We start from the raw sequence: 26,894 nt of genomic DNA, 5'->3' as shown, positions 1-26,894 counted from the left end.
GTAATGGCAGATATGTATTTATAACTCCAACCATCTGCTGGACTGTCTGATGAAAAAAAAAGACACATCTTAATTCATGCAGGCTCCACCAGAGCTTTCAACCACACTTCATGGTCCTATTAACCATTTGAAGTCATCCACAGAAGTGGCTAAAGAACATGACTGAGTTAATTGGGATTGTTGGAATAAGGTGAGCAGTGTTCATGCAGAGGAACAGATTGTTCTTGTGTGCTGGAAACATCAGCGTTTAGAGGTCAGATGAGTTTTCAGTGTCTTGCTCAAGGACACTTCAGCAGCATGGGTTTGCATGTGTGTGTGTGAACTCAAGTCACCTTTGCTGCCACCAAATAACTGGTAACTCAAATGTGAAAACAAACGTATTTTTATCAAAATTAAATAATGACCTGTACTCAGATTTGTATTTTCAAAATCTTATTTTTGTCGAGTTTTAAATGTTTTCTCCAGCATCAGTGAGAGTTAAATATAATCCGTCAGATGCAATACGGTGCCATGCTGGACAATAAAATATCAACTTCTGGGCTTTTACTGTGACAAAACACAGACGTTGACCAATCGTTTTGAGTTATCAGACAAAAACAACAGAGCTGAAGTCAATGTTTCTGTCTCAGAGAGAGGACTCAAGCAGCAACAGGTATCAGGTTTTAGTTCAGGAATAGTTCTTGGATCTGACCTTAGACCTTCACTGGGATGCAGCCCAGTATCTGACAGACATTGGCTTTTGGTGGATCGTTGTTGCTGGTAGCAAAACAGTAGCACAATAGCTGCAATTTGAACATTTGTCCAGCAGCCACTTTGCCAAGTATAGCCTCCTTCTTTCTGTCTAGTTGGAGACCATTTTCCCTAAATGTTTGATTTTTTTTTTTTTTACTTCTGACATGTTACATGTCGCTTTAGGCCTCAGATGTAATTATTGGGAGAGTTTTCTGACAGTGATGCCATGCTTTAGCCTGAGGCATTGACCCGATATTCAATACTGGCATCAGTGTCAGGTCATCCCTGAACCAGAGACATGCTGTTGGAAAGAAGTCAAACCTACATACCAGATCCTCAACCGTCACATCATGATCCCCACACAATGGGGGCGCAGACCAATACTGGCTGTACACATCACATAACATCCCTGGCATGATTATTTGTGCAAGATTTAAACAGCTAGTTGGATGTTAAAAGCTTTTAAAATGATACATTTGACAAAAGTAGTCATGGTTTTGGCTTAATTTTGCCAACAGGAGCCACACATGCAGAGGGTTGTTTGTATGTTGCCATGGCAACCATTACACCTGGTTTACACCTGACAGTAACACTGCCTGACAAAGTGTTATTGCCCTTTCAGGTGATGATGTTTTAATACTTCTTTCCCAAAAGCACCTGAGAATCATAAACAAACTGACGATATCTCTGAATAACATAACATTTTATTAAAGAATTGTTCGACAGACAACTCTCTCAACAATGAAAGAAAAAGGAGCTACAAAGGACAAAGAAAGAAGTTGTTTTTCTCCAAAAAGACTCTTTTTTTCCAGCTAGTAGTTTGTCTAAATTTTCTGACTATGACACGGATGGGTCACCAATCCCCACCCTTGTCCTTTTTCCCTGTACAAGCCAAGACATGTATGTACAAGGGGTCATTATAGGAACATAAAAACTACGTTTTTTCTTCTAAAATACAAGAACTAAAAAAATTGTAACTTCAGTACAATGGACAAGAAGAAACACAACGTTTTTTTTTTTTTTCTTTCATAACAGGTAAATACTAAAAAAGTACAGTATTTTTTCTCGATATAAATACATGAAGGATAAATAATAATAATACAAAACAGAAAGTCTTTTTAAACCGACTATAACAAATAAATATTTATATATGAATGTTCACTTGAACACACATTGACGAAAGACGCTTTGATTGGAGGGCCTTCCGTCTTCAAAATAAGATTTTATCATTATTATTTTTACCTTTTAACCATCAAAATGTAAACTCTAAGTGCAACAATGATGCCCAGATGTGAAAAAAGCTTTTGTGTAAATCTGCACTTTTTTGAAAAACATACAAAGGGTTTATTTGGAGAACAGCAGAGAAGGTCGCGAGGGGTCAACCTTACCAACACTGGCTGAAACAGTCTGCTCTGTCAGTCTGTTGCTCCAAAACTCCCCTCACTGACGGTTAACACAAATAAACCCAGCTGTTTTAAAAGAAAGTGTGATACACACATCTGCTCAGATTTCTGGGACATGCATTTTTGTTCAAATATATACCCTGTATCCACGTTAAAAGTCAAGATATGCGAGAACAAAACAAAAACAATATAAAAATGTGGACTTTTTCGCATTGGTGTTCGCTAATGTAGCCTAAGTGAACCCTTCCAAAGTGATAAAGAGAGAAAGAGAGGGAGAGAGAGAGAGGCAGAGAGAGAGAGAAAGAGAGAGGGGAGGGCAATGATTTACCCAAACATAAATAAATAGTGTTCTCCACTCTTATTATTTACCCTGTGTCGATGATGTGCTAACATAAGAACATTAAAAATGTCTCTTCCATGTCCTCTCATGTGTTTGTTTAAAGTTGTCAACAGCTGGCGTAACCTGGCTGCAGACGTGTGTCAACAAAAGGAAGCTAGCTTAGCATTGCTGTGTGTGTGTGTGTGTGTGTGTGTGTGTGTGTGTGTGCGTGTGTGTGGAGATGTGAGCTTAGCTTAGCACAGATGTGTATGTCTATGGGAGCTAGTTCAGCCTTTGAGCTTGTAGCTTCTTAAACCCTGTTAGATTGATGGGAGGGGTGGGGAGTGCATGTGTGGTGATGGATGTGTGCGTGTACATGTGTGTGTGCGTGTGTGTGTGTGTGTGTGTGTGGGGTGGTGGGGGGGGTCAGTCTGTGGCGGATTGTGGGAAATTTTGCCTCCTTCAGAAGCCATGTGCTGCTGCCACAGACAGGAGACGGTGGGTTAGTAGTGATTCAGTCTGGACGGACAGACACGGGTACGGCAGGAGGCACAAAGAGACAGTGAGGGGAAGACCATCCAGTGGTTTTATGTGCTCCGTGGAACGAGGGGAACACAGGAAGACGAGTGCTGGCAGCTCCAGCCATATATTTCTGTTCTCTCTCTCTCTTTCTCTCTCTCTATCCGGCTGATGGAGAGGCAGAGCCCTCCACATAGCTCAGCTCGGCTGACAACAACATGTGTTGCCTGGAGGGGGAGAGAGCTCAGCGTCATAAATCTAACCACCTCGTTAACTGCCCATTAAAATCTCAACTATTTCATTTACCAGGCGGGAGAGCTGTTTGTATATGTGTGTCTTAGGGGGGAGATTTTATTACCAAAGTACAATTTTAAACCACATACTAGCACTAACAACATGCTAGCTGAGCTACTGCTGCAATTTGCTCCACCCACACATATTTTTTTTTTTTTTTTTTTTTGCTGAGTGACTTCAATATAACACATTATACAGGGAGATAGTTCTTTCATATTAGATTTTTTTTTGGTTTCTGAGAAATATTTTGAATGAAAAACTAGCTTTGTTTGAATATCCATATTGCAGTTTTTTTTTCTGATTGACTGTGCAGTAGATTATCAGTCTAATGACTAAACAATGGAGCTCACCGTAGATCCTCTTATGCCATACAGCTGCCGATATGTCTCTGCACCAGTGCCACAAGATGAGCTCCCTGACATTTATTGTCCCCAGGGGGACGTGGGAGACAATTGACTGTACACTTCTTCTCCCACGCCTACAATATGCTTCGCTGCCCTGGGACACTCGGAGCAGAGTGCTCTAAAGAGGTTCATGATAAATATGGAAGCATGGGTGAAAAATCACTGATAATGTACTCAAATATTAAGCAGTTTTGAATGTATACGTTAAATTATTATTCAAATTATTCCTGTATGAGGATGTGAGGTTTCAGTAGCAGAGAAAGTTAGTAAATTTGGTCAGAAAAAAAACGTGGACATGTATTGGCAACTACCATTGATTTCGGTACTTTCACACTGCAGAGATGTGCCTTTTATTGACTCTTTTGGCAACACGAATGGTTTGTGTCCATTGCTGCTACTTAATAGGCACAACTCTTGTCTTTTTAACATCAAATTAACTGCACATCAAGGTTACATCCACACTAATATGTTTTCATTTTAAAAAGCTGTTTTAGAACGATCTCCGTCCAGATGAGCGTTTTAGGGCTAAATATCACACCTGAAAACATATATCACATGACCATTCAAGTACACTGGACATGTGTGCCGGTGTAAACAGGAAGCAGCGCTGGACACGGGAATTGATTTAAAGCATTCGAAGAATACTGTAGCTTGCCTCCTCCACATGTTGGAAGTAGTATCATTATAAAATGCAGAATTTAACTGCACAACAGCTGCTTGCAGAGACAACAAGGTCAACAACGCTTGTAACTCGTTATCCATGTTGAAATGAACCGCTGGTGGACGAGGCTGAGGTTTGCGTGATGGGACGTGACGAATCAGGGAGGACACGTCATGACTTATAAGACCCAATCAAGATGCGAACATGGGCGTCTGTGTCATTGTTTTCAACGGTACCTGTTTCTGTCCGTCCAGACTAAAACACGACCCTAGAGTTTTAAAACTAAAACGGGGTCAGGAGCGTTTTCGAACGTCTCCGTTTTAAGGGCTTGAAAACGTCGTAGTAGCGTGGACGCTAGGCATAAACGTAGCAAAAGTTATGCGTTTTAAAACGAAAACGTATTAGTGTGGATGTAGCTTAAAGGTAACAGTGAAAGCTCTAGGGTGGGAAACAGGGTGGGCCGGACAACACCAAACACTGATTGCTCCCCTTTGTGGCATGAGCACAGGACAAACCACTGGATGTCCTCCTGTCTGTCTCCCTTTGTCTCTCCTGCCGTCCCGTTGCAGCAGTAGAGTCCCCGCGTGTTAGTTAGTCTGTTAGTGAGTCACGTCGTGTTACGTGTTCTGTGTCATCTTCACTATTTCCTACGTTGTTCCAAACCTGCTACAGGTGAGTGAGCTTGGGTGCTTCCTGGATTCTGCCCTGAGTCGAGTTGTGGTGCGCCGACAGCTCGGTGTACGTCGGGTGTGTGGGCGGGTCACAAGGACCCGGGGGGACCCCTCCGCCCACGTGATGCTGGTTGGCGGCTGACATGGGCCCCGCGCCATTGTAGTCCATGTTTTGGTGGTGGGGTGGCGTGGGGCCGAGGTGGTTTAGCCCGTACATGGAGGGCCCCGAACCGGGCATGGGTTCCACATAGCTGCCACCCCCCACGTAGACTGGACTGGCCTGCATGTTGGTGGGAGTCCCGTAGCCAGCGTTGTTGGCCTGCACTAGGCCGTGGTGAGGATGGGGGTCGCCGTAGTCCGGGTCTGGGGCGCCATACTTCTGTTGGGGGGGACAGCCCTTCATTGGGACATTGGAGTAGGCAGTGGACATGGAGTAAGACACTCCCTGGTGGGGCTTGCCGAAGGATGGCGGAGATGGGACGTCGTAGCCGGCCCCTCCACCCCCGCCTCCCCCTACCATGGGGTGCATTGAGTTGAGGAAGCTGGCGGAGGACTGCATGGTCAGGGGTGGGGAGCCGGTCGGTGAGGGCCCTCCAGAACTGGAGCTCAGGCCCTTGGACTTCTGGTCCTTCTTGTATTTCATGCGTCGGTTCTGGAACCAGATCTTGATCTGGCGTTCGGAGAGGTTTAGCAGGTTGGCCATCTCCACGCGCCGCGGCCGGCACAGGTACCGGTTGAAGTGGAACTCCTTCTCCAGCTCGACCAGCTGGGCACTGGTGTACGCCGTACGAGCCCGCTTAGATGACGCTGACGACCCGCCGGTAGGACTCTTCTCCCCGCTGCTGCCACTCTCAGCTCCTCCTGATACTGAGGAGAAAAAGAGAAAACATTACACAGGGAAAGGGTGAAGGGAGAAAAATAGAAGGATAATGAAACTGGATAGAACACGGGAAGAAACTATCACAAAAAAAAACATGAAAACAAACCTAGAAAACGAAGAGGGTGAAAGTGGGAGTAACATACAAAAAAGGAAGAGAAGAGTGAAAATGGAAAACAGGAGTAGGAAACAAGTAAAAGATGATGAAATGAAAATTGGGAGAGCCAGAGAGGAAGAGAGAATGAAACACACTCAGGCTGCATGCTGGAGGAAATTGAAAGCATTCAGGTTCTTAATAAAGCAGAGGGGGGTCCGGGCCTGCTGGCGGAATTATCCCTTGATATTAGTTGTCAACACTTCATAACAGTGGCAGTTATTAAGAGACGGCGGGCCCGGCGCTGGCCGAGGGCAGCTAAATTGCATCTTGGCTGGAAAGACAAACCCCCCACAGCAACAGCAGCTGCAGTACAAGGACTACGAGCAGGAACTCAGGCTGACCCGCTCTCACTTCCATCAGCTCGCCAAGAAAAGCCGAGCTCCTCACCACATTAATGTGATAGTTACACAAACTAGACACTTCAACTGTTACCACTGTTGTTTATGTTGAAATACACGAACCTTGGGCTACTGGTGCATTGTTAGTGGTGATTGTAATGCTATTATAAACAATTATAACAAACAATTGAGGATTTTATTAATTCTTAAGCAGTCTATAAACTGTTAAGTTTATTATTAGTGCTTATAAATGTCTTATAGTCTAACAATAAACATGTTTATGATGCTACTATTAACACTTATATAGTCTCATTAACACATAATAGAGTTAATAAGCATCGTATAAGGACTTATAAGGTCCTTATTCCCTTCTAACTAACGCTTATTACAATGACCTTATTATAGAGTGTTACCAATTAAGGATGATTTTGGAACATAACTTGCAAAACTAGTTTTCAAATTCTGAATTTAGGCAGCCCGTGTGAGAAACCTAAAGGCTCTTCTTCCTTATCTTCCAAATCATTACCCTCCTTCAGCAGTACTGTCTCCATAGTGAGAACGTTTTCAGCTGTGGCCTTTAGTCATATCGGTTATGATAACATTGTGTCATCAAACTGCTGAGGTCTTGGAACATGGAGACATCAGTAAAAATAGGTCCAATGGTTGAACAAACGAGAGTCCTGGTGTAATCAGACAGGTTGTAAACAGACGGATTACCTACACTCAGTTGTCAGTTTATTGGGAACACCTAATGTAATGTAATGCAACAGTCCTTCATGAAGGTTATAGTGTTCAGCTTTCCTTGAAATCGTTGGCGTTGATTCAGCTTATATTTTGGAGGCTGCAATTTGGCGCTATTAAAATAAGTTGCATCATACTGAGGGGTGTTTCTTATCTTGTTTCTTTCTTATTATCTCCAACCCATTTATTTCATTCAATGAGGGTAGAGTAAAGATCGAGTAAATAATAGCAACACCTGTCAGTACAATGCAAAACAGTTTTAACAAAACCTGAACATCGTAACCTCCATAGAGTTCGGATTTATTAAATTTAGCTATGTATGTGTACCTAATAAACTGGCAAGTGAGTGTTTGAAGGTCAAATCTAAATTGGTAATAATTTTTCGTTAGTGCCCGAGCACTAAAGTACCAGGGGCCCAATGGTGTCCCTGGCACGAAGTGAAAGGAAACCTATTGTTCTTGTAAAGATTATTGTTCACATTTTTGAGGATTAGCTTGGGATGTACGAAAACTCACAAAAATTGGCACACGCTTCAGAGGTTGCGAAAACTGCATAATTCTGCAGTGACTGGGCTCGGGCGTGGCTGGCTGGCTCCATAGCGCCTCCAAACGCAAGCCAGAGTTGCAAAAATGTTCCTTTGATGTTCTTGAAATTTGGTGGGATCATTGTTCTCCTCAGTAAGAACATATCAAATCTTTTTGAAATTATTTCACCCCACAGGAAGTCAGTCATTTGGGATTTCCTACGTGAACTTTCATTTTACAACCCCATATTTGAGGACATTCGAATGTACAAAAACTCAAGAAACTTTGCACCCAACTATTAAAGAGTTGATGTCGCAATCGGGGTTGTTCATGGCACGTCAGCTCTATAGCGCCCCCTACTGACTTTTAGTCTTTGAATTAATTGTTGACAACCTCGGTATACTTGAACACTCACAAAACTTGGCGCATACATCAAAACCTGTGAACGCTGCGAGAATATACAGCGATTGGGTTCATGTGTTTGTAGTGGGCTCCATAGCGCCCCTTAATGCGCGGAAATCCTTAGCTGGAACATAGTTGCTCCAATATTCACGAGATTTGGTACCCACATTGCTCTCGTCATTTCGGACATATTTCTAATTGGCTTTCATTAGCTCCGCCCAACCGGAAGTGAGACGATTTGAATAGTGAGCGTTTTTCATGCATTTTAGAATTAACTTATAGCTTTTTCGGGAGTTTCTTTACAACCTGTCTGGTCGTCTGACCCTTGGTGTTTCTTGCTGTCGCAATTACTTTGGTGTGTAGATTTGTATTATAATGACAGGGCCAATGGCCAGAGCTATATATATATATAGATACTGTATGTGTGCCATGAGCATAAATGTCAAAAGCAACCACAACATTTGAACCCAGCAATTCTGAAGGTTGCATGTGTCAAAACGACTTTGGGTTGGTCTGCTGCTTAAACAGCAACAGATGATACTTGGCTGGCTCTGGGCTGGTGTTGTTTCCATCTTGGTGTTTATTCCATACCAATAGTGCTGAACTGCAGTGCCTCTTCCATCTCTCTCTCTGCGTATGTCTCTGTTATGAATACGCAGGAATGTTCCTATGCGCATGCTTGCGACGTGTTCATACCAATAAGCTGATGCAGTAGAGTTCAAAGCGAGCACTGAGATCCTATCTCTCCATAATTCTCTCTCTCTCTCTCTCTCAACAGTATAAACAGTTGACTCTTGTGTTTATTTCTATGCACAGAGACAGAAAGATGAGAGAGGCAACCATCAAACCATCCGTCTCACAGAGCCGTGACGTTCTCAAAATCATTGTTTCAAATTCTCATCAATAAACTATCTAATCTCCCCTCAACTCTCTGTCCAGTCAACTGAACGCTTTTTGAATATGAGACTCATATTCATTATGGCGGAACACATTCTCTCTCATTGATAACTACCAATCTGTCTGCCCCAATGACTGTTTTTCTTTGCCTGTTATCAGACATGCAGATGATATTCAAATTTATCACCCTGCTGTATTTTTTCCCCCATTTGCTAATATCTTCCATTTCAAATGCCTGTGTGTCACTCTCCCTCTCTCTGAAAATCTATTCATCTGTTATCGTACATGACATTTAAATTCACAATGTTAATATCTTCCTTCCAAGAAGGTACCAAAAGGAGAGGCGGAGAAGGAGGAGGAGGAGGAGGAGGATAGAGGGCACGAAGGAGAGCAATCAGAAAGGCAAGTAATAAGCAGAGGGTGGGGAGCAAGGAAAAGAGGAGGAGGTGGGTGAAGAGGAGAAAGTAAATGAATGAATGAAGGTGTGCAAGTTATTGACGGCAGGTTAGTGGCAGCTGATAGCCAGACTGTCCTAAAACTGACTGTATTGTTACTCTAATGAATCCCCGACTGCTCAGTTGTCTGAGTTGTAGATCTGACTGAATACTGAGAGAACACCAAATCTCTCTCTCTCTCTCTCTGTTCTACCGTTCTCCTCTGCTGGTACTGAACTCATCCTGTTATTACCTTGTGTTAATAATTTTCCAGATATGCATTTTCTCCAATGTTTATCTTTCTCTTCTTATGATTTTCCCCTCAGTTTAAGGTGGTTTTAGGGGGAGTTATGTGTTGGAACTATTTCTTGATGAACAACACTGTATCCATCCGCCCAGTATCCAGTGTAGTGTCTCCAGCTATAACTCCGGTTGCCAGATTTACGGTCCGTCATCACAGGAATTATTATAGATCTCTCTTTCGCTGCAATGGAACCAAACCTGGCAACCTCATTGTGATGACAAGCCTCCAGGAAACAAATTTGTTTTGCCTTGGGTGGTAAAGGGATGACCAGCCCTACCAAAGAAGGTACATTGCCAAGAAGTGAAAGTCAATTGTTCGTTCCATGTCAACATCAGAGCCCAGCAGCAGAGCTACGCTTCTGCCATTTTGGACTGAAAGCGACTACCGGACGCCAGTAAAACGTGCAATACAAAAGTAAAACTACATTTTTTTTTATTCTACTGTCATATTCTACCAGAATGGCATGTGTTGAACAATACAATATTATAAATATAATAAGCATGTTTAGTCTAAATTGGCGGGGGCTGTTGTCAAAAAAAAAAAAAACACTATTCCTATTATTTGGGCATGACCAGCCCTACTTTGCCTGCGATTGGTTTACCATACCTCCTCATGCCTAAACTGAACCAACCTAACCAAGGAAGGCAACGAGTATTAGCCAATCAGATGCACAGTAGGGCAAGTCATGACTTCACCATCTGAGGAAAAAAAAAAAAAAAGTGGTCATGTCTAGAAGGTAACCCACGAATTGGGAAACTCTTGCAAGATTGTTAAGGTTTGGCATTGACCTCAAATAGTTAAGGTTGGGATAGGTCGTCGGGTAGCCAGTCTCACGAAAGGTTTTGCAAGTTTTTGCCAGATTTAGCAATTTGCAGGTTATCTTCTGGACATAACCAAAAAAATTGCCAGGAAGTTACTGCACCTGGCTGTTAGCTGCCAAGAAATATTTCCAGCATGTAACGCCCTCTGAAACCATCAATAGATGTTCTTACATTGTGTACAGATTAAACAAAAACAAAAAGTAGTTTTTCTCTGCCATTAAAAATATAAATTTCCTTCCTGCTTTTTACTTGTTTACTTGAGCACTCCTCTTTTGCCATGCCTCTGACCTTTGACCTCTTGCTTGCCATATCTAGAGGTTTCGACAGTTACTCTACTGATGGGCTTTAGTCATTCAAACGACTCGATCAAAGAACTTGAGTGTGAAGCAGGATTGATTTTGATTTTAGGCTCGAACCTTCAGCTTTCTATGCCAACATGCTTTCTCAGTGAAGCCAGCTCACCAGCTACATTAGTTCCAATATTAGATGCCTTAAATAAAATGACCTTGGACCAGCTACAGATAACCAGCTTCACTAGTTGCCTGTCTGAACCAGTGCCTGAGGAAACCTGTTTTGCCATAATAGTCTGAGAAACCTTTTAAATCCTCTGGGGATCCGGAGCTTGAAAGAGGATGTTGATAAGAGAGGTGAGGAAAGAGAGAAGTGGTGATGGGAAGGAGAAGGCCAGGATAATAGGAAAAAAAAGACACTAATGAGGAAGGAAGAAGAAGGAAAAAAGAAATAGAAGGAACTGAGGAAAGGAAAGAGAGAGAGAGAGAGAGAGACTGGTGTAGGAGGAATAAGTAAGTAAGCCATGTTGGTGCTATGAGGGGGTGGGGGACGACAAAGCAAAGACAGACAGAGAGACAGAGACAGGTGTAGTCTAACACACCATTGCCAGAGTTGTTGCTGGGTGAACCGTTTTTCTGCTTGGTCGCCTGTCGACACTCTTTCATCCAGGGAAAGATCTGCTTGGACATGGTGGGGTTGGGGGGCAGTGACGAGGAGGAGGACGACGTGGAGGACGATGTGGAGGAGGAAGAATTAGACGACTTATTGGGGCCTGATTTAGAGACCGAGGAGGCCCCAGCAGTGCCCCCCGGCTGCTGAGCCCCAGTATTACCGTTGCTGGGGTTGGGGGGCAGTGGAGGGGACACCTGGGAGCCGGGGTGGTGCTCGGGGGGCAGACTGGGCCGCATGCAGCTGCCATTCAGCTCCTTGGTCTTGGCTAGCTGCTGCTGCTGCTGCTGCTGGTGGCCACTGTTACTGCCCAGTGACTGCAAAGAGCAGGCCGAGCGCTGGTACGAGTCCACATCCAGATGGGTCGCTGACTGGAAGGCCGGCTGGTGGTGGGACACTGGGACCGGTGCATCGTAGCCCCCAAAGCCGTTGGCGGCTGCCGCTGCCGCCGCCGCCGCCGCCCCCTGCACCTGGTAGGACGAGTAGCCACCGAAAAGCGCAGAGGAGTTGTCGTAGTATGTTGTCTTCTGCATTTCTGAGAGGAGTGGCGGCGTCTTGGTGTGCTCCGGTCCTTGTTGAGAGCCACTGCCGGAAGACCATTTGGTACCGGGGGTCACGTGACGGTGTCTCTCCAACGGTCTCCTGCAATCTGACCTGAAAGGTTAGGAGAGGCAGAATGAAGAAATAAGAGAGATAAATCCATCTTCCTCCCATGAAAGGCACCATGACATGAATAGAAACCACTGCTTTTCTTTCCTCACCCCCCCTCACCCTTTACCCTCCCCCTCCCTTCTGAGCCCAGTGCACAGCCTGCAGATGCTCTATGGAGGAGGCACACACACACACACACACACACACACACATTTACACACACACATACACACACACATACATGGAGACATGCATACACTTATTAGATTATGTCAAATTTCCATAGAATTTGCTATTAATTCACATAGTAGTAATTGAAAGTTATTATTACTGCTATTATTATTATTAGTATCACTATTATTATAACATTATTAAGTAGTAACATAGCAGCTACTGGTATTATTAATAGAGGTAATAGGTGTAGAATTAGTAGTTGTTGTTATTTACTAATTATTCTCTATTTTTTTTAGCAATTAATCCAACCATGATAACAATGCTTCACCTTTAAATGTAATAATAAAATGAGGCAAAAATCTCTTTTCACTATTGTTTTAAAATGTATGTCACATTTTCCTACTTATTCGATTTCAGTTAAATTATGTTTTATTTTTGTATTTTTATTAAAGCACTACCCCACCATGTCTGCTGTTATTCAGGCTGAACGTGACATTTTGTTGTGTAATGGCGGCAGTGAATGTGGCCTGTATATATATTCTCCTTTGTGACTGATGTAGGTAGCCTATTTCTGTCATCCTCTGCCTTCCAACGTATGATTTAGTGTATCCCGTCTGCTCGGCTGTTACCTCACTCATAGCAGTCTATATCTCCGGAAGCGATCATTGCTGCTGAATAACAGGCTGTATACTCTTGCATCACGGTAGAATTTTTTTATTTTAACAGGTAAGAAAGACGGAGTAATGCAGAGTGTTGCGCGTTATTAGGATTTTCTAAACGGAGTAACAAAGAAAAACATATTAATGGGACTTCAAATGCCTTGAAACTGGAAAGCTGAGATGTATAAAGCAATTGGAATATTTCTAAAAAACATTATTTTTTTGTTTTGGTTAAGGGAATTTGTTGTTATAGATTTATAAGGTTAATAATGTATTCTATTTGGTTAATATTGCCAAAAAGAAAAATGGAAAAATAAATAAAAAAAGAAAAACACTTGGACTTCAGACAAAAGAGGCCAACAATAGATAGATAGATAGATGGGGTAAAAAAAAAAAGAAAAAGAAAGAAACCCCGGAAGAAGCTTCACGAGTCAGTGATTCATTAGGGTCGAGTGCTCTATCACGGCCCCAGGAAAGAAAGAGTGAGCCCCCACAGACTCCCTATCTGGCGCTCACCGCTGGGGTGGGCCTGTGGCCGCGAGAGGCCGGCTTGTCAGGCGCGAGAGAGCACCTGGCATTCATTCCTCCTCTGGAGATAAAATGTTTAACGGGGGAGAAGCGGAGGTGAAGCGGCCCTGCTGCAGATCTCTGCTGGCTCTCTGCTGGCTCTGCCATCTGACACACACACACACACACACACACACACTGAGACCCTATATGGATGGATGTGCTGGATGCTGGATGCTAGCGCTGCAGCTAACTAACTACTTAGGCCACCAATGACTCAGTCCACGCATGAGTTAATAACGCAACACCAGCTAAAAACAGAGAGCCATCAAGTTTATTTAATATAGATATGAAATTAAAGCCCGTGTTTCACTGTGGAGGAATACATAGAAAAACAAAAATAAAAAAATAGCTAATTAAAGCGCGTGCGAAGATAACGTGACACCATTATGTCGTTAAATATGAGGCCTGCGCTACAAAAAAAAAGACGAAAAAATAACCTAATTATGTTGTCTAATTGTAGGTTATGGCGACACAATATTTGTGATTCACATAGACTATGAAGTAGTTTTTTTTAATGCTAGCAGCACACGAGGCCTAGATGATATAGGCTACATTTACTAAATCAACAAATAGAAATATAAAGCAAAAAAAAAAGAGAATGCAAAACATAATGGGTGTTCCTTTAAAAAATAAAATAAAATAAAATAAATAAATAAAATATAAAATAAATAAGTTTTCAATTAGATGTGAATGTTTTGGGTTAAATTGTAGTAAACATATAAAATATAATCTCTATAGCCCATCATTTTTTTTAAATGTATTATATTATTCTTTTTTTATAGAGCAAAAAAAAGAGAGAACATGCTAAACATTACAATACGTGTTCCTTTAATAAATAAATAAAATAAAATAAATAAATAAAATATAAAATAAATAAGTTTTCAATTAGATGTGAATGTTTTGGGTTAAATTGTAGTAAACATATAAAATATAATCTCTATAGCCCATCATTTTTTTTAAATGTATTATATTATTCTTTTTTTATAGAGCAAAAAAAGAGAGAACATGCTAAACATTACAATACGTGTTCCTTTAATAAATAAATAAAATAAAATAAATAAATAAAATATAAAATAAATAAGTTCTCAATTAGATGTGAATGTTTTAGGTAAATATATAAACCTCTATAGTCCATAATAGTTTTTTAGAAAATGTATTATATTATTCGTCTTTTTGTGATTACTGTCCAGCCTTACTCCAGCTCTCAGCACGTCACACATGTCAGCCATTTATCTTTCTAGTAGACAAGCTGGAATCCTAATTATTTACTCTGAGGAATAGTCCCAAGGAGAGAGAGAGCGAGAGAGAGAGAGAGAGAGAGAGAGAAAGAGAGAGAGAGAGAGAGGCCATGGTGGCTCAGTGAGTGTAGGAGGAATATGTTATTAAATCATATCGCTGTATCGCCATTAAACGGGACACGTAATGTCTCTGCCCTCTTGCTTGTAGGGCTACGACTTAATACAATCACCAACTTTACTAGACGCCTCCCAGAATAATCCATTTATACTGACAGAGAAACAGCCACCCAAACAAAAACAACACAGAGAGAGAGGGAGAGAGAGAGAGAGAGAGAGAGAGAGGGAGATGGAGGGAAATGGAGAGAGAAAGAGAGAGAGAGAGACAGAGGGAGATGGAGAGAGAGATGGAGAGAGGTCGGCCAGTTTGGTGTCCAGTGTCTGTGTTTTATCCTGTGATATAAAATTACAAATGGCGCCTGCCATGAGAAGAAGAGCTATGCAGGCAGGGAGACACACAGAGAGAGAGAGAGGATGCATTAACTTGGACAATCCACGTATTCCTTATCCCATTAACACACACACACACACAGACAGAGAGAGAGTGAGAGAGAGAGAGAGAGAGAGAGGGGCCAATAATATGGAGCCCAGAAACAATAACAGATTGTTTCAGATCAGAGCTATTGTTGCTGTGTTCATGGCCTCCATTCAGGCTCATATCAACAAACAGTGTGTGAATAAAATTAGCGCATTTACAACATTTAAATAAACTCAGTCAGATAGTAAGAAATAATAATAAAACGGAGGCCCGTGTTTGGGGGGATGAAAGTGAAAGTACCACCACATCATCATCCATAACATAAACATGGCCGGCCATTGCTTATTGTAAATAAATAGCTCAAAGTGAGGAAGAGGCAGGGACAGAATAGGAGGAGAAATGATGAGAGAAGAGAAAGAAAGAAAGAAAAGAGGACAGAGATGGAAGGCCGAGAGGAGAGGAGAGGAGAGGAGAGGAGAGGGGGGGCAGCAGCTTAAAGCATTGTGAACTCTTCTTGAACCGGGATTGAAGTCATACGGAGCCATAAATCACTGAGCACAGCCGCTCCAGAGCGAAACAAACTGCACAGAGAAACAAACACTCGCTGCTTCTCGTGCAGTTAAACCGGGCTGGCCTGTACCGGTGATGCTCCTTACCTTCTCTAGCACCGGCGGCGGTCCCGGTCCAGTCCCGCACGGACCCAGCAGCAACACCGCATCACAGATATTATTATAGTCCTCCACTAGCTAATCAATAACAAGAATGAAATAAATATCCTCTCCTCCTACTCCTCTTCCTCCTCTTCTTCTTCTTCTTCTTCTTCTTCTCTCCGCAAACGCGCTGCTGCTCCTCCGGTGCTCGGTGCTCGAGACTAGCACGGCTGCTCGCGACCACCACAACCAGCACCACAACACCTCCTCGAGCCGGCAGCGGCGGCGGACCGGGCTGCGCGTGGGCGGCGAGCCGGACACCGTGTGGCATGAACGGCGGAGGAGACACGCGGAGCGGGCTCGAGGCGTCCAACTTTGGGGTGCAGAATTAACGGGCTAATAGGCTACAGGCAGGCAAGCTAGCGCACGAGCTGAACGAGCTTACCGGGGAGCCTGCCTGCTGCCTGCTCGCGCCCCCCGCGCCCCCCCCCCTCCACCCTCCGCCCTCCACCCTCCGCCCCAGCACCACCGCTGCTGTCTGACAACAATGGCCTCAAATTTCCTTCTTTTTTTAAGCTGGTGTCGCTCACACAGCCTCCGAGCAGCAGCAGCAGCACACAATGTCACCCCATTGCATTTTTTTTCTGGTTCTTTTTTTATCTCCCCGGGTCTCCTGCCTCTCTCCAGCCGCGTCTTGCTCTCTGTCTCTCGGGCTGTGCTCCCGCCTCGCTCCGGTCTCTGGAAGGGTTCTTATTCTTATTGCACGGCCAGCAGCAGCAGCAGCAGCAGTAGTAGTAGTAGTGGTAGTCTATAGTAGGCCTATAGGAGGGAATCGTGGTGGTAGTATCGCAGTAGCTATTCTCATTATGTTGTTGACAACAAGCACCGGGTATCAGCAGCGCTCACCGGGGCTGGGGGGTGTAACGGAGGAAATAACGGGGCTTGACTCGCGGACGCGTTGATTCCATCAAACATCTCAGCGTCACTCACACATTATGCTAATTCATTCTGGCTGGAAGTGAAACACGCAGCAGGCTCTGATGTTATTCCTGCCGGCGACTTTCTGTGGCGCCATGCATTAGTTCAGAATTAAATTTGATTTGTTTTCTATGTTTACATAAAGCCCACATCTGGCTATATTTTCACCATGAACTTTGGTGTAACTTTTAATTAGTAGCCATGTATACAACATGTTGTTTACAATTCTCTCCCTCTTTAAACAGTTGATTTTAAATGGCATTTTTGGATGGATCCATCTTTGCCCTTCTCCTGCATTTCTAATTAGTAGGCTATAAACTCCAAATATAATGTTAGACTTAGATGTACTCGGGTTTCTGTAGTCTATAGTGGCTAGGATATTGTTTAGGGTGATGAACCGGATAAGAAGGTCAGAGATAACACCCTTAGACATTTAGTATGAGACCTATTATATTATAGCCATATGTTTCATTTTCCTATCAGGGGTTATCAGTTTTGCTGAGTTTGGATTAGTTTAGTGTAGTATTCTCAGATAGGACCATGTAAATTAAAATAGATACACAGATCAAATTACTTTGCAGTCCAGAGGAATCACAATCTAATGCATGACAATAGCAAAAATAAAGCCTAAAGACAACGTAATAAAGTACAGCAACAGGCATTGTAGATCTCATCTGAGAGCATTATTAGGAACATGTTACGTTTTTTCTGCCAAACTAAAGAGGCTTAAACACAACATTATTTATTTCATAATTTCACTGTATTTCGTCATTTAATTTGTATTTAAGACAAAAATTGTTACTTGCACACTTTGCTAATGTATATGTTAAGGTTAGTCTATGTTTATATGTTATATGTTAGTTTTAGTAGTCTGTTATATGTACAGTATATTCTAATATATTCTTTATATAGTGCATACTATATTTATCTCTTGTGTTGCCATGTATATTTACTGTGTGTTTACTGTTCCGGTACATTGCCCTGGAAAATAAAGTACATCTATCTATCTATCTATCTATCTATCTATCTATCTATCTATCTATCTATCCATCTATCTATCTATCTATCTATCTATTTTTGTTCATATTTGTATCTATATTTACACCAAGTTAGGCTGCCACTTTTGAAAGTTTATTACAGCCACAATACATTCAGGTGAAAAGCCAGATCCACGAGTTAAGGTGAGGTGAAGACGTGCAGATTATATGTGTGCCACTCTTTTGGGAGGCATCACTCGTCATTCAACCTGTTTTTGGCATTTAATTTGATACTATTTTGTGTCAATTTTTACAGGCAACATGACGAAACTAGTTGCTCTCACCCTTTTTCTCTCTGTCTTCCTACTTTTCCAGGAAATGTTTTTTTTTGTTCATTATTATTTTTACAGAGCCCCTCCTGCAGCTCATTCCACGTCTCCCTGTAGAAACTAGATATATAGTCTGTATTGTTAACATTTCAACACCTTGTCTCCCCCTGCTGCTATATATGCACGGAAAATGGTGAATAAAAAAGAAAAGGAAAAGGAGGTCGTATGGAAGAGAGGTAACAAACAGCAACAATCTATAACAAACCAACAGAAGATAACGTGTAGTATATAAGCAGCTATAACTGGCATGTCTGGAAGGGGAACTTTAAATTCTCCACTTCCAGGTCTTTTTTTAATGGAAGAAAACATGTGTTTTGAAAGAGTGGAGGAAGACAGGAGTGAAGTGCAACATACATTTGGAGAAAGAGGTGAAGTAGGCTAAAAAAAAAAGAAGCAAGAGTGACAAGAAAACCCAGAAGGAAAGAGACACAGAGAGGTGAGACCAAAAATGGAAATGAAAATATGAAGGTGTCTTACTATGTTTCCATACCCCCACCACACACACTCACTCTCTCTCTCTCTGTGTGTGTGTGTCTCTAGAGCTCTCTCTCTCCAACTTCCCTCTATTTTTATTATTCAGGACGCTACCCCTGTCGTTTATGGCTACGTAAGATTTATGAGTTTTCTCGCACCCAGCAGCGTGTGTGTGTGCGTGTGTGTGTGTGTGTGTGTAAACAGCACCAACTTTAAAACAGATAGCATTCGCTGTGGGCTGCTGAAATGAGAGGATGAGCTCCGTGTAGGTGGAAGAAGGTGGGAGCCTAAAAATGTGTCCGTCTGCAACTTTTTTGTCTCTTCCAACCATCTTTTGTGAAGGATCTGCTAACTGCTGCTGAAAAACCCTCATTACTCATTAACCAAAATCAGCTATTTTTTTTTTTTTTTGGTTTCTTTCTTTCTTTTTTCCACTGAGCAACAGTGTGGGAAGAAGCCGTGCATGTGGAGAAATAAGCAGAGCGGATTACTTGTATAGGTATTGACTTGTAAAAGCACGCCGGTGCTTGTAAAAAGGATGGCAGCTCTTCTTTATTTTCCTTGGATGGCTGACGCGCATCGACGGCTCCGTGTTTCGGATCGAGTCACGGATATTGGGTTTCACAACTGAAACTCTCTGGCTTTGCAGAGAGATGGAAATCCTCTTTCCATTTTTTTTTCTCCTGTTTTTTTTTTTTTTTTTCCCTCAGGACTTCAGACATGTAGGCCACGGAGGATGACACAAAGGAATGTCCTCCGACTACGGGATTTCAAATCATATTTTACACAGTTTTTCTCTGTTGAAACACTGTGTTAAATGCATATGCTAAAATATTCAACAAAAAAAATGAAAGGATGAATAATTATTTGTAATGTTTGTTCCTTTATGATGTGGTCTGGATGAAAATAACTTTTCTACAACTGTGACCTATTTTATGCTGCCGCTAGTTTCATTATTATTATTGGTATTACTATTATTACTGTTAAGCATTCGGGTCATTATTGCATTTACAAAGTGCTGTTTTAATAACTGTCTTGTGAAAAATGATGAAGTGACCCTGCTATGTCTCCTGCTGCGGCTGTAACCCGCGGTCATCACACTGCCCTTCACACCTCTGGCTTATATTACATTAGCACGTGTCCTTCCATGATATTATTACACCACTCACACACCCACACATACACATCCCATCATATGTCGCATGCATTCATTCAGCTGCACCTTTCTAATAATTCAGTCGATGTTTTTTTTTTTTTAAGAGTAAATCATAAGAAATAAATCATCTATTTATCACCAACATCTCCCTACTCACTTTTCACATTCATTTATCTGCGTTAACATTATAGCTGCTGAAATTCCAACATCATGGTGGCAAAAAATGCACAATAATGATACGAATTATAATAATATCCATAATGATAATAATATATGTATGGCAAAAGTGTAGCACGTGCAGGGATTATCCTACAAAGACTGTGTGCATTAAACAAATAAATAAATAAATAATAAAATATAATATATCTTAAAAATAGCCATAAAAAAACGGATTCGTGTCCATATTTTTTTTTTAAGATACGCAGAGTCGTGAACAGATTTAACAGTAAATAATTCACTTTATAAGCACAAAGATTTTAAACAAAATCATCAACTTATTTTCAGCATCACAAAGAAATAAAGTAAAACAGCAGAACTCACCGAAAGATTGCCTCTTATTCTCTGATGTTTTGATGGAAGGAAACGGCCTCCAGAAAGCTCCTAAGAACTGCAGGAGGAGAAGAGGAAGGGGGGATAGAGGGAGGGAATAAAGAAAGAAAGAGATAGAGATATGCAATCAAAAGGTCTTGCTAAAATCCGATACAGAGCAGAGACCTCTTGTAGTCTAATCGAGCGGTCGGGACAGCAGACAGGTATCGCTGACCTGGACATTATTCCCGGTGAAATCCCGGAATAAAAGCAATAAGAGCAGAGAGAGAGAGGAATGGAAGGCTGGGTGGGAGTGATTTGACATGTTATTGATTCTGGTTATCATATTACACATCCTCTTATTTATTCTGTTTTTAAAAAAAAAACGTTGGACAGATATGATCTGGGTTGCAATGCTGTTGAGAAAGTCTAACATTTAACGAGGAATAATGGCGCTCCCTCCCACACCAGTAATGTTGGAGGGAAAGAAATAATCGAACATTTAAAAAAAATAGATCCATAAATCATTTGAAACGATCAGCTCATTGCGTAATAATAGTAGTAATAGTTAAATCTGTGTTCGAGGGTGTAATCCGAAAAAATATAAAGTTATTCAAATAATAAATAGACTGCTTAATTACACCTTAATTATCTTATAGAAATAACCTTAAAGCTGCAATCTGTTAACATAAAAAAATCACATAAATTATTGCATAAATACTGCCAAAATCTAGAATATAAAATAATTACAATCGAACAACATGCATGGGGTGCGTCTAAATCCTGATCCCGGTTAATTCTAATGGAAATTATCACAATAAACTTTAAAGCCAAGTTTAAAAAAAAAACTTAAAGTTAACACACATGAACTCTTTGCATTACTGCTGAACAAAATCCACAACAATCACGATCAGGATGACTTTCTAAAAAACGTCCGAAACGTTGCCAAACACCAAACGGCCCGACAAGGATAAAAAATGAGAAGCAAGCTTAGAGGAGAAGCGGCCCCATAAGGAGAACAGCTGTCTCCCAGCGGCTCTGAGTCCATGCAGACCATAAATAACTTGAGCATCATTCGGAGAGAAAAACACAACATTTAGCGCGCTGTATAGTCCCGGTTATCCTCAGCAGCACCCATAACGCATCCCGGTCGGACCATGTCCATCCATCTATCCATCCATCCATCCACTGCTGTGGTAAACATTTAAAGGTAAATTGTATTATTGTATAAAAGCATCCGGATGAAACGCGCTGTCCGTGCTGCTGTTGCATAGCTGCTGATCTATTTTTATTATAGTGCTAGAATAAAAATCTGTGGCCCTCGCTGCCTCGATCTGTTCCTGCTCCCTGACAGCTTCCCCCAAACACATAAATCAAAAGCAAGGATCCCCCGACCTCCCCGTACCAGCCTCCACCACCACCACCATCACCACCTCCACCACCACTACTCCTACTGCTATAAACTTATTTATTGTTTCCTTTCCATGCACTCACGCACAGCTCTGGCTGCAGTCCATCCCCATCTCAGCAGCACCAGCTCCAGCACCAGCCGGGGTTTTCCTCCCTGTGTCCCCCCTTCAGGCCCCACGGGTTAGTCGGAAATTTGGAGCTATACAGGAGCTGTGGACTAGTCTAAAGTTGCCCAGAAAGTGATGCAGGGGCCTTCTAGCTTAGCCAGCTAGCCTATGGGCCGAGACAAAGGGAGGAGGCCGCCTCCAGAGTCCCAGAACAGCTGATGAGCCACATTCTGAGTGGAGGCTGAGGGAGAGAGGGGGACTTTTTAGATGAAGTCAGTGCTCCTGGATCAGGATCCTAATTCTGAATAAAACAGAAAAAGTGCTTTTTTTTTCTTTTTCTCAGCATTGGATGAAGTGAAAGTTTGAAATTGGGGATGAAAAAAAGTCAGGAACAGCACCATCAGTGGAAGCAACAAAAGGTCTGTAGGTGCATAAGTGAACATAATGCATATTAAGTAGTAGGTTTAGACTGCTTGGACATTAATGGATGGAACAAAACCCTATTAAAGTGCATTTATTCAAATAAAGTAAGTCCTGGAACTTGAGTATGTGCAGTTTTTTGAGATGTTATGTTTTGACTTGGTGATGGATGGATTCATGTTGCTGCTTTAGCTTCGTTTTAAAGTCTCACATGACCTGAAGAAACGTTATCACTAATCTCTGCTCTTATCTCTGCCTGGTCTGGTGGTGCTGTCACCGGCCTGCCTCGGCCCTCACACACACACACACAAACATATGCTCCTTTTCAGAACAGCTTTACTCCTCACACTCACTATGAAAATCTATGTGCTGGATATAAAAAAACAGCTGTGGTGTTTCATCTAAAAGTTTTGTGCTGAGCTTTTCTTTGTTCTTATAATATACTTCTCTGACCTTAGAAGCATCAACAGAAACTCAGAGGACAACTACAACACATCCGAATAAGTTCAGACCTTACAGTATATTAGTATCAGTGCTGTTACTTTACAGACGTGGTAAAAAAAAAGAGAAGAAGAAGTATCTCGTGGTATAAACACAGGAGCTGCCCCAGCGAAGCACTCTCACAGTGATATATTGGCGCACAGCTCTCCAAAAGCGACCTTTGACCCCGGACCTCTTTAATGATCAACCTACCAGCAAAGTGCTGCAGAAACTCATTTTCGTGTACTAGTTTATGGTTTAATCCTTAAACCTGTAACCTTTTAATTTAGACAGGATTTATAGAACTTTTTATCTAAATCATTAGGATTATTTTTGTTGCTGTTGATGTGAGCCAGCTGATAACGGGATAGGCAAAAACTAAAATAAAGTGATCTCTACCGACTCCAACACAAATGAATTATACTACGTGCAAGATAATCATCCAAAATATACGTTTGTGTGTAACAACTGTAGCTTGTCAAAGTTGTTTAAGTTAGGTTGAGTTTTTCTGTTTGACTTAAATGTAATGTTTTAGCATACAGCACTGTTTCCACCCAACTGTCAGAGCTCAATTAGTCTACAATTAAATTACAGTCCATGTAGTCTTTGTGGATGCTCAATATTCATAACTTTATTAACCAAGGAGCATTATTAGACTGTTGCCTCCAAAGCTATAGGCAAAGTAGTGGCAGAATTTCATAAAAAGAAAAAGAAAAAAAGAAAGAAAAAGAAAAAGAAAAAGAAAAAGAAAAAATAAAGAATTTCATAACGTCCTGGCCTCAAACAACCTATCTGTTGGACACTTCCTCCCACCCCATCCATGTGTATCCAATTTCCGAATTTGACATAATTTACTGCATCGTCAGTGGGCTTCTGGCCACTTGCATTCTTCTCAAATGATCTCCATGCTTAAAATTGCATTAACTTTGGAGGACTCGTCACGTTTCTTTTCCCAGAAGCTGAACTTCCTGTTTTGGTCTCACTTCAATGGCAAAAAAGCCACATAAGAAAACCTGTCAATTTAGAGCATGCGTGCTTTTTAGACACATGTTGTTGTTTCACATATGCAAACATTTACACATTGTAAACACATGTAAACTTATTGTTACACTTCACAGTGGTTTTCCCTGCTAGTACATTTTACAATGAGTACTTCTTACACTTACAAACCGCAAACTTTGAAAGAGTGTTTTTCCCACTGAAAGGTCAACTTTGTCTGTTTAGAAATGTTGACCTTTTTGGGCCACCAGAGCACCCATTGCCACCACATATTTGCTTCCCCAAAGATCATCCATCCATCCATTTTTCATCAAGTCCATCTGAAGCTCTCCTTCAAGTGTAATGAGGGTGAACGGCCATGCGGCATCATCACCAACGCCACACCAAATGGGCGAGCGACGACAAATCTACAACACATTTCATCTCCTCGCCTCCTGCTCTGGGCCAACGACACACACGTTTCAACACCGTTTTTCAGAGAGCAGATACTGAAAGAGAGAGGCAGAGACACCGTACCGGTTCCTTTGCTTCCACTTTGTTAAGTGCTGGTCTCAGAGGAGTAAAGGGTTTTCAGTTTGCTGCCCACACACTGTTACCTGTTCAAATCAAATCAATCCAATAAGCTTATAATCAAATTCAAGTAAAACAACGTCTACGCCAACTTTGACAACTTTGTTTTGAAATTCATCAACCGCGACACAACTGATTCTTTTCTAAACCAACACTTCATTGTAAAGGTTTGCGGAATGAACCAACATGCGCTCATGCAAACACTTTGAGTACACATTGCTATTCATTTCACAAATAGTCTAAATTGCATAACCTCCATGGGTGTGTGTGCCACCACGTTTCTAAAGACTGACATTTCAGCTTTACATGTGTTATACGCCGCCGGGCTGCCAACTGAAGCATGCTATAGAGTGGAAGGGTGATATCTTCAGCATCCTGTTATTTTGGTGAACACGTTCTTTTCATTCAGCTTGTAAAATCTGAACAAATCTCCCACTTATTAACTCTGTTGCTCCTGGCTGTCGACACATAACTGAGGCATTACGCTCGAGCAGTGTACAAAAGATCTATTTGAATCCTGTTTGAGCCAGAGGCTGCTGGAGGGGACTAAGACTCTTTCCAATTCATAGCTCTTGGAAGAGTTTGCAGCGATCACGCACAAATTGACCAACAATCAGAGCTGAACTTAGACTCCAAGAACTTATTGAAGTCTACACTGAGGGTGACTTGGAAGCTGGAAATGTCAGTTGGCTTAGTTCTTCTTTGAAATTAATATTATTTATAAGCAGAAATCTAAACTTATTCAAATAGAGTTCTCCGGGGATGACATATTTTTGTAGGCCAACCAGGATGTGATCATCTCCCTGGTTCCCTCCACTAACAGCCAATCGGATTGTTCCGTTGGGTTTTAGATTATTGCAGAAAATAAACTCTGTGGCAAAGAAATGTTTATGATACTGACATGTTTATTGTTCAGCAGGATAATCTCCACAAATGAACACCACTTTTATGAGTTTTGAAGTGTGATTGCAATCACCAGAAGTATAAAGCTAACGTTAGGCTATAAACAAACTCCACCATGGTTGCATGAGTGCGAGTATATACACAACAAGGCTGTAAAGGAAGACGAGTCGGCGTGATGATGTTTGGTAGTCTCATTTAGCCACTTGTTGTTCTTTCTTGCCTCTACTTGTTGCTATGGATCTTATTTCTACATACAACCAAGTTATATTAAGGAGACCAAAACCTAACTTAATGACATCACTTTAAACAAAATCACTTACCCAAAATTTACATTATGTTATCTTGTCTTATTTTATACCTTATCTTATATCTCATTGAGCCAACATTTTTTAGCCCATGCAGTGTCTACCCTCCTCTATTGCTGCAGGCCGGGTCGCTCATCTCCCTGCAGTGATTGCCCCGGTGTCACTAACAGTCCTGAACCAGAAACTCATGCCATCAGCGCCTTCCTTTGACAGAGAGTTAATCTTTATCAGAGATGCTAATCTTTAACCTCAAACTCAAAGAAAGCCCTGACGCCAGGAGAGGAAGAGAGAGAGAGAGAGAGAGAGAGAGAGAGAGAGAGAGAAGGGAGAGAGGATGAGTGTGTGTTTGGGGGGTTTAGAGGGAGGTGGGGTTCGGGGGGGTCAAATTGCCCTCTCTGCTCCTGGGCCATGAAAAGTGCCAAGCTCACCAAGTCTGTCAGGCATTGGAAGAACAGGGATGGATGTGACTGCTTGTGTGTGTATGTGTGTGTGTGTGTGTGTGTGTGTGTGTGTGTGTGTGTGTGTGTGGTAGATAGAAATCACGATAGGAACGGTTTAGTTTGTGGAGGGCGAGTTTCATTTCTGTCAAGTCTGTCTGCTGTATACACTGCAGCGCTAAGCACAGTTCCACTATAGCTTCTGTGTATTCCTCAGGATTATAGAAGGACGGTTGGAGGTTTGGGTGTCCTCTGGAAGCCACCTTGTCCAATGACTGATCAGCTTTTTCCAGGGGTTTTGCCCAGATGTGTGACCAATGGTAGATGGTGAATCTCCAACACAGTCTCACGGCAGTTCGTGAAATAGTCACAAAATTGAATCTATTTGATTCGTGTACATAGACAAGAATTCCCCTTTTTTTTCGTGACGCTCAGCACGACTTTCAACAACAAATTTGTCATGCATTTTCCTACGAATATACAGCAACGCATGACGCATGTGTCAATTTCCGCCCCAGTCTTTTCAAAATAAAACTGCTTTGTTAGGTTTAGGAATAGATCGAGTTGGTTAGACGTAGGCAACAAACTACTTAGTTAATTTCAGGAATATATCAACTTGGTTAGACTTAGGCAACAAACCACTTAGTTAGGTTTAGGAAAATATAGACTTGGTTAGGCTTAGGCAACAAGCTACTTAGTTGGGTTTAGGAAATTATCGACTTGGTTAGGTTTAGGCAACAAACTACTTAGTTATGTTTAGGAAAATATCGACTTGGTTGGGCTTAGACAACAAGCTACTAAGTTAGGTTTAGGACTATATCGCGGT

General features: G+C 41.9%; 1 protein-coding gene across 11 annotated transcripts in view; it reads right to left on the bottom strand.

The window, feature by feature from the left end:
- Nucleotides 1-1,418: 1,418 nt before the first annotated feature.
- The window catches only part of hoxb3a (homeobox B3a), a 97,322-nt gene continuing 71,846 nt past the window's right edge, over nucleotides 1,419-26,894 (bottom strand). For 4 of the 11 annotated variants that reach the window (XM_037792779.1, XM_037792778.1, XM_037792777.1 and 1 more), the window contains 4 exons: nucleotides 20,450-20,516; nucleotides 13,459-13,617; nucleotides 11,391-12,112; nucleotides 1,419-5,870 (listed from right to left, as the gene is read on the bottom strand). In XM_037792779.1, coding sequence (XP_037648707.1) covers nucleotides 4,999-5,870; nucleotides 11,391-12,112; nucleotides 13,459-13,520 — 1,656 coding nt within the window. In that variant the 5' untranslated portion in view covers nucleotides 13,521-13,617; nucleotides 20,450-20,516 and the 3' untranslated portion in view covers nucleotides 1,419-4,998. Of the gene's footprint in view, nucleotides 5,871-11,390; nucleotides 12,113-13,458; nucleotides 13,618-15,941; nucleotides 16,992-20,449; nucleotides 20,517-21,931; nucleotides 22,014-26,894 lie in introns of those variants that run through there. The other 7 variants (XM_037792784.1, XM_037792786.1, XM_037792783.1 and 4 more) reach the window with 6 other exon arrangements.

The sequence above is a fragment of the Sebastes umbrosus genome, chromosome 14, assembly GCF_015220745.1.
Source record: "Sebastes umbrosus isolate fSebUmb1 chromosome 14, fSebUmb1.pri, whole genome shotgun sequence".
In the NCBI taxonomy this organism is placed as follows: Eukaryota; Metazoa; Chordata; class Actinopteri; order Perciformes; family Sebastidae; genus Sebastes; species Sebastes umbrosus.
This window is presented reverse-complemented; position numbering and strand designations above follow the sequence as displayed.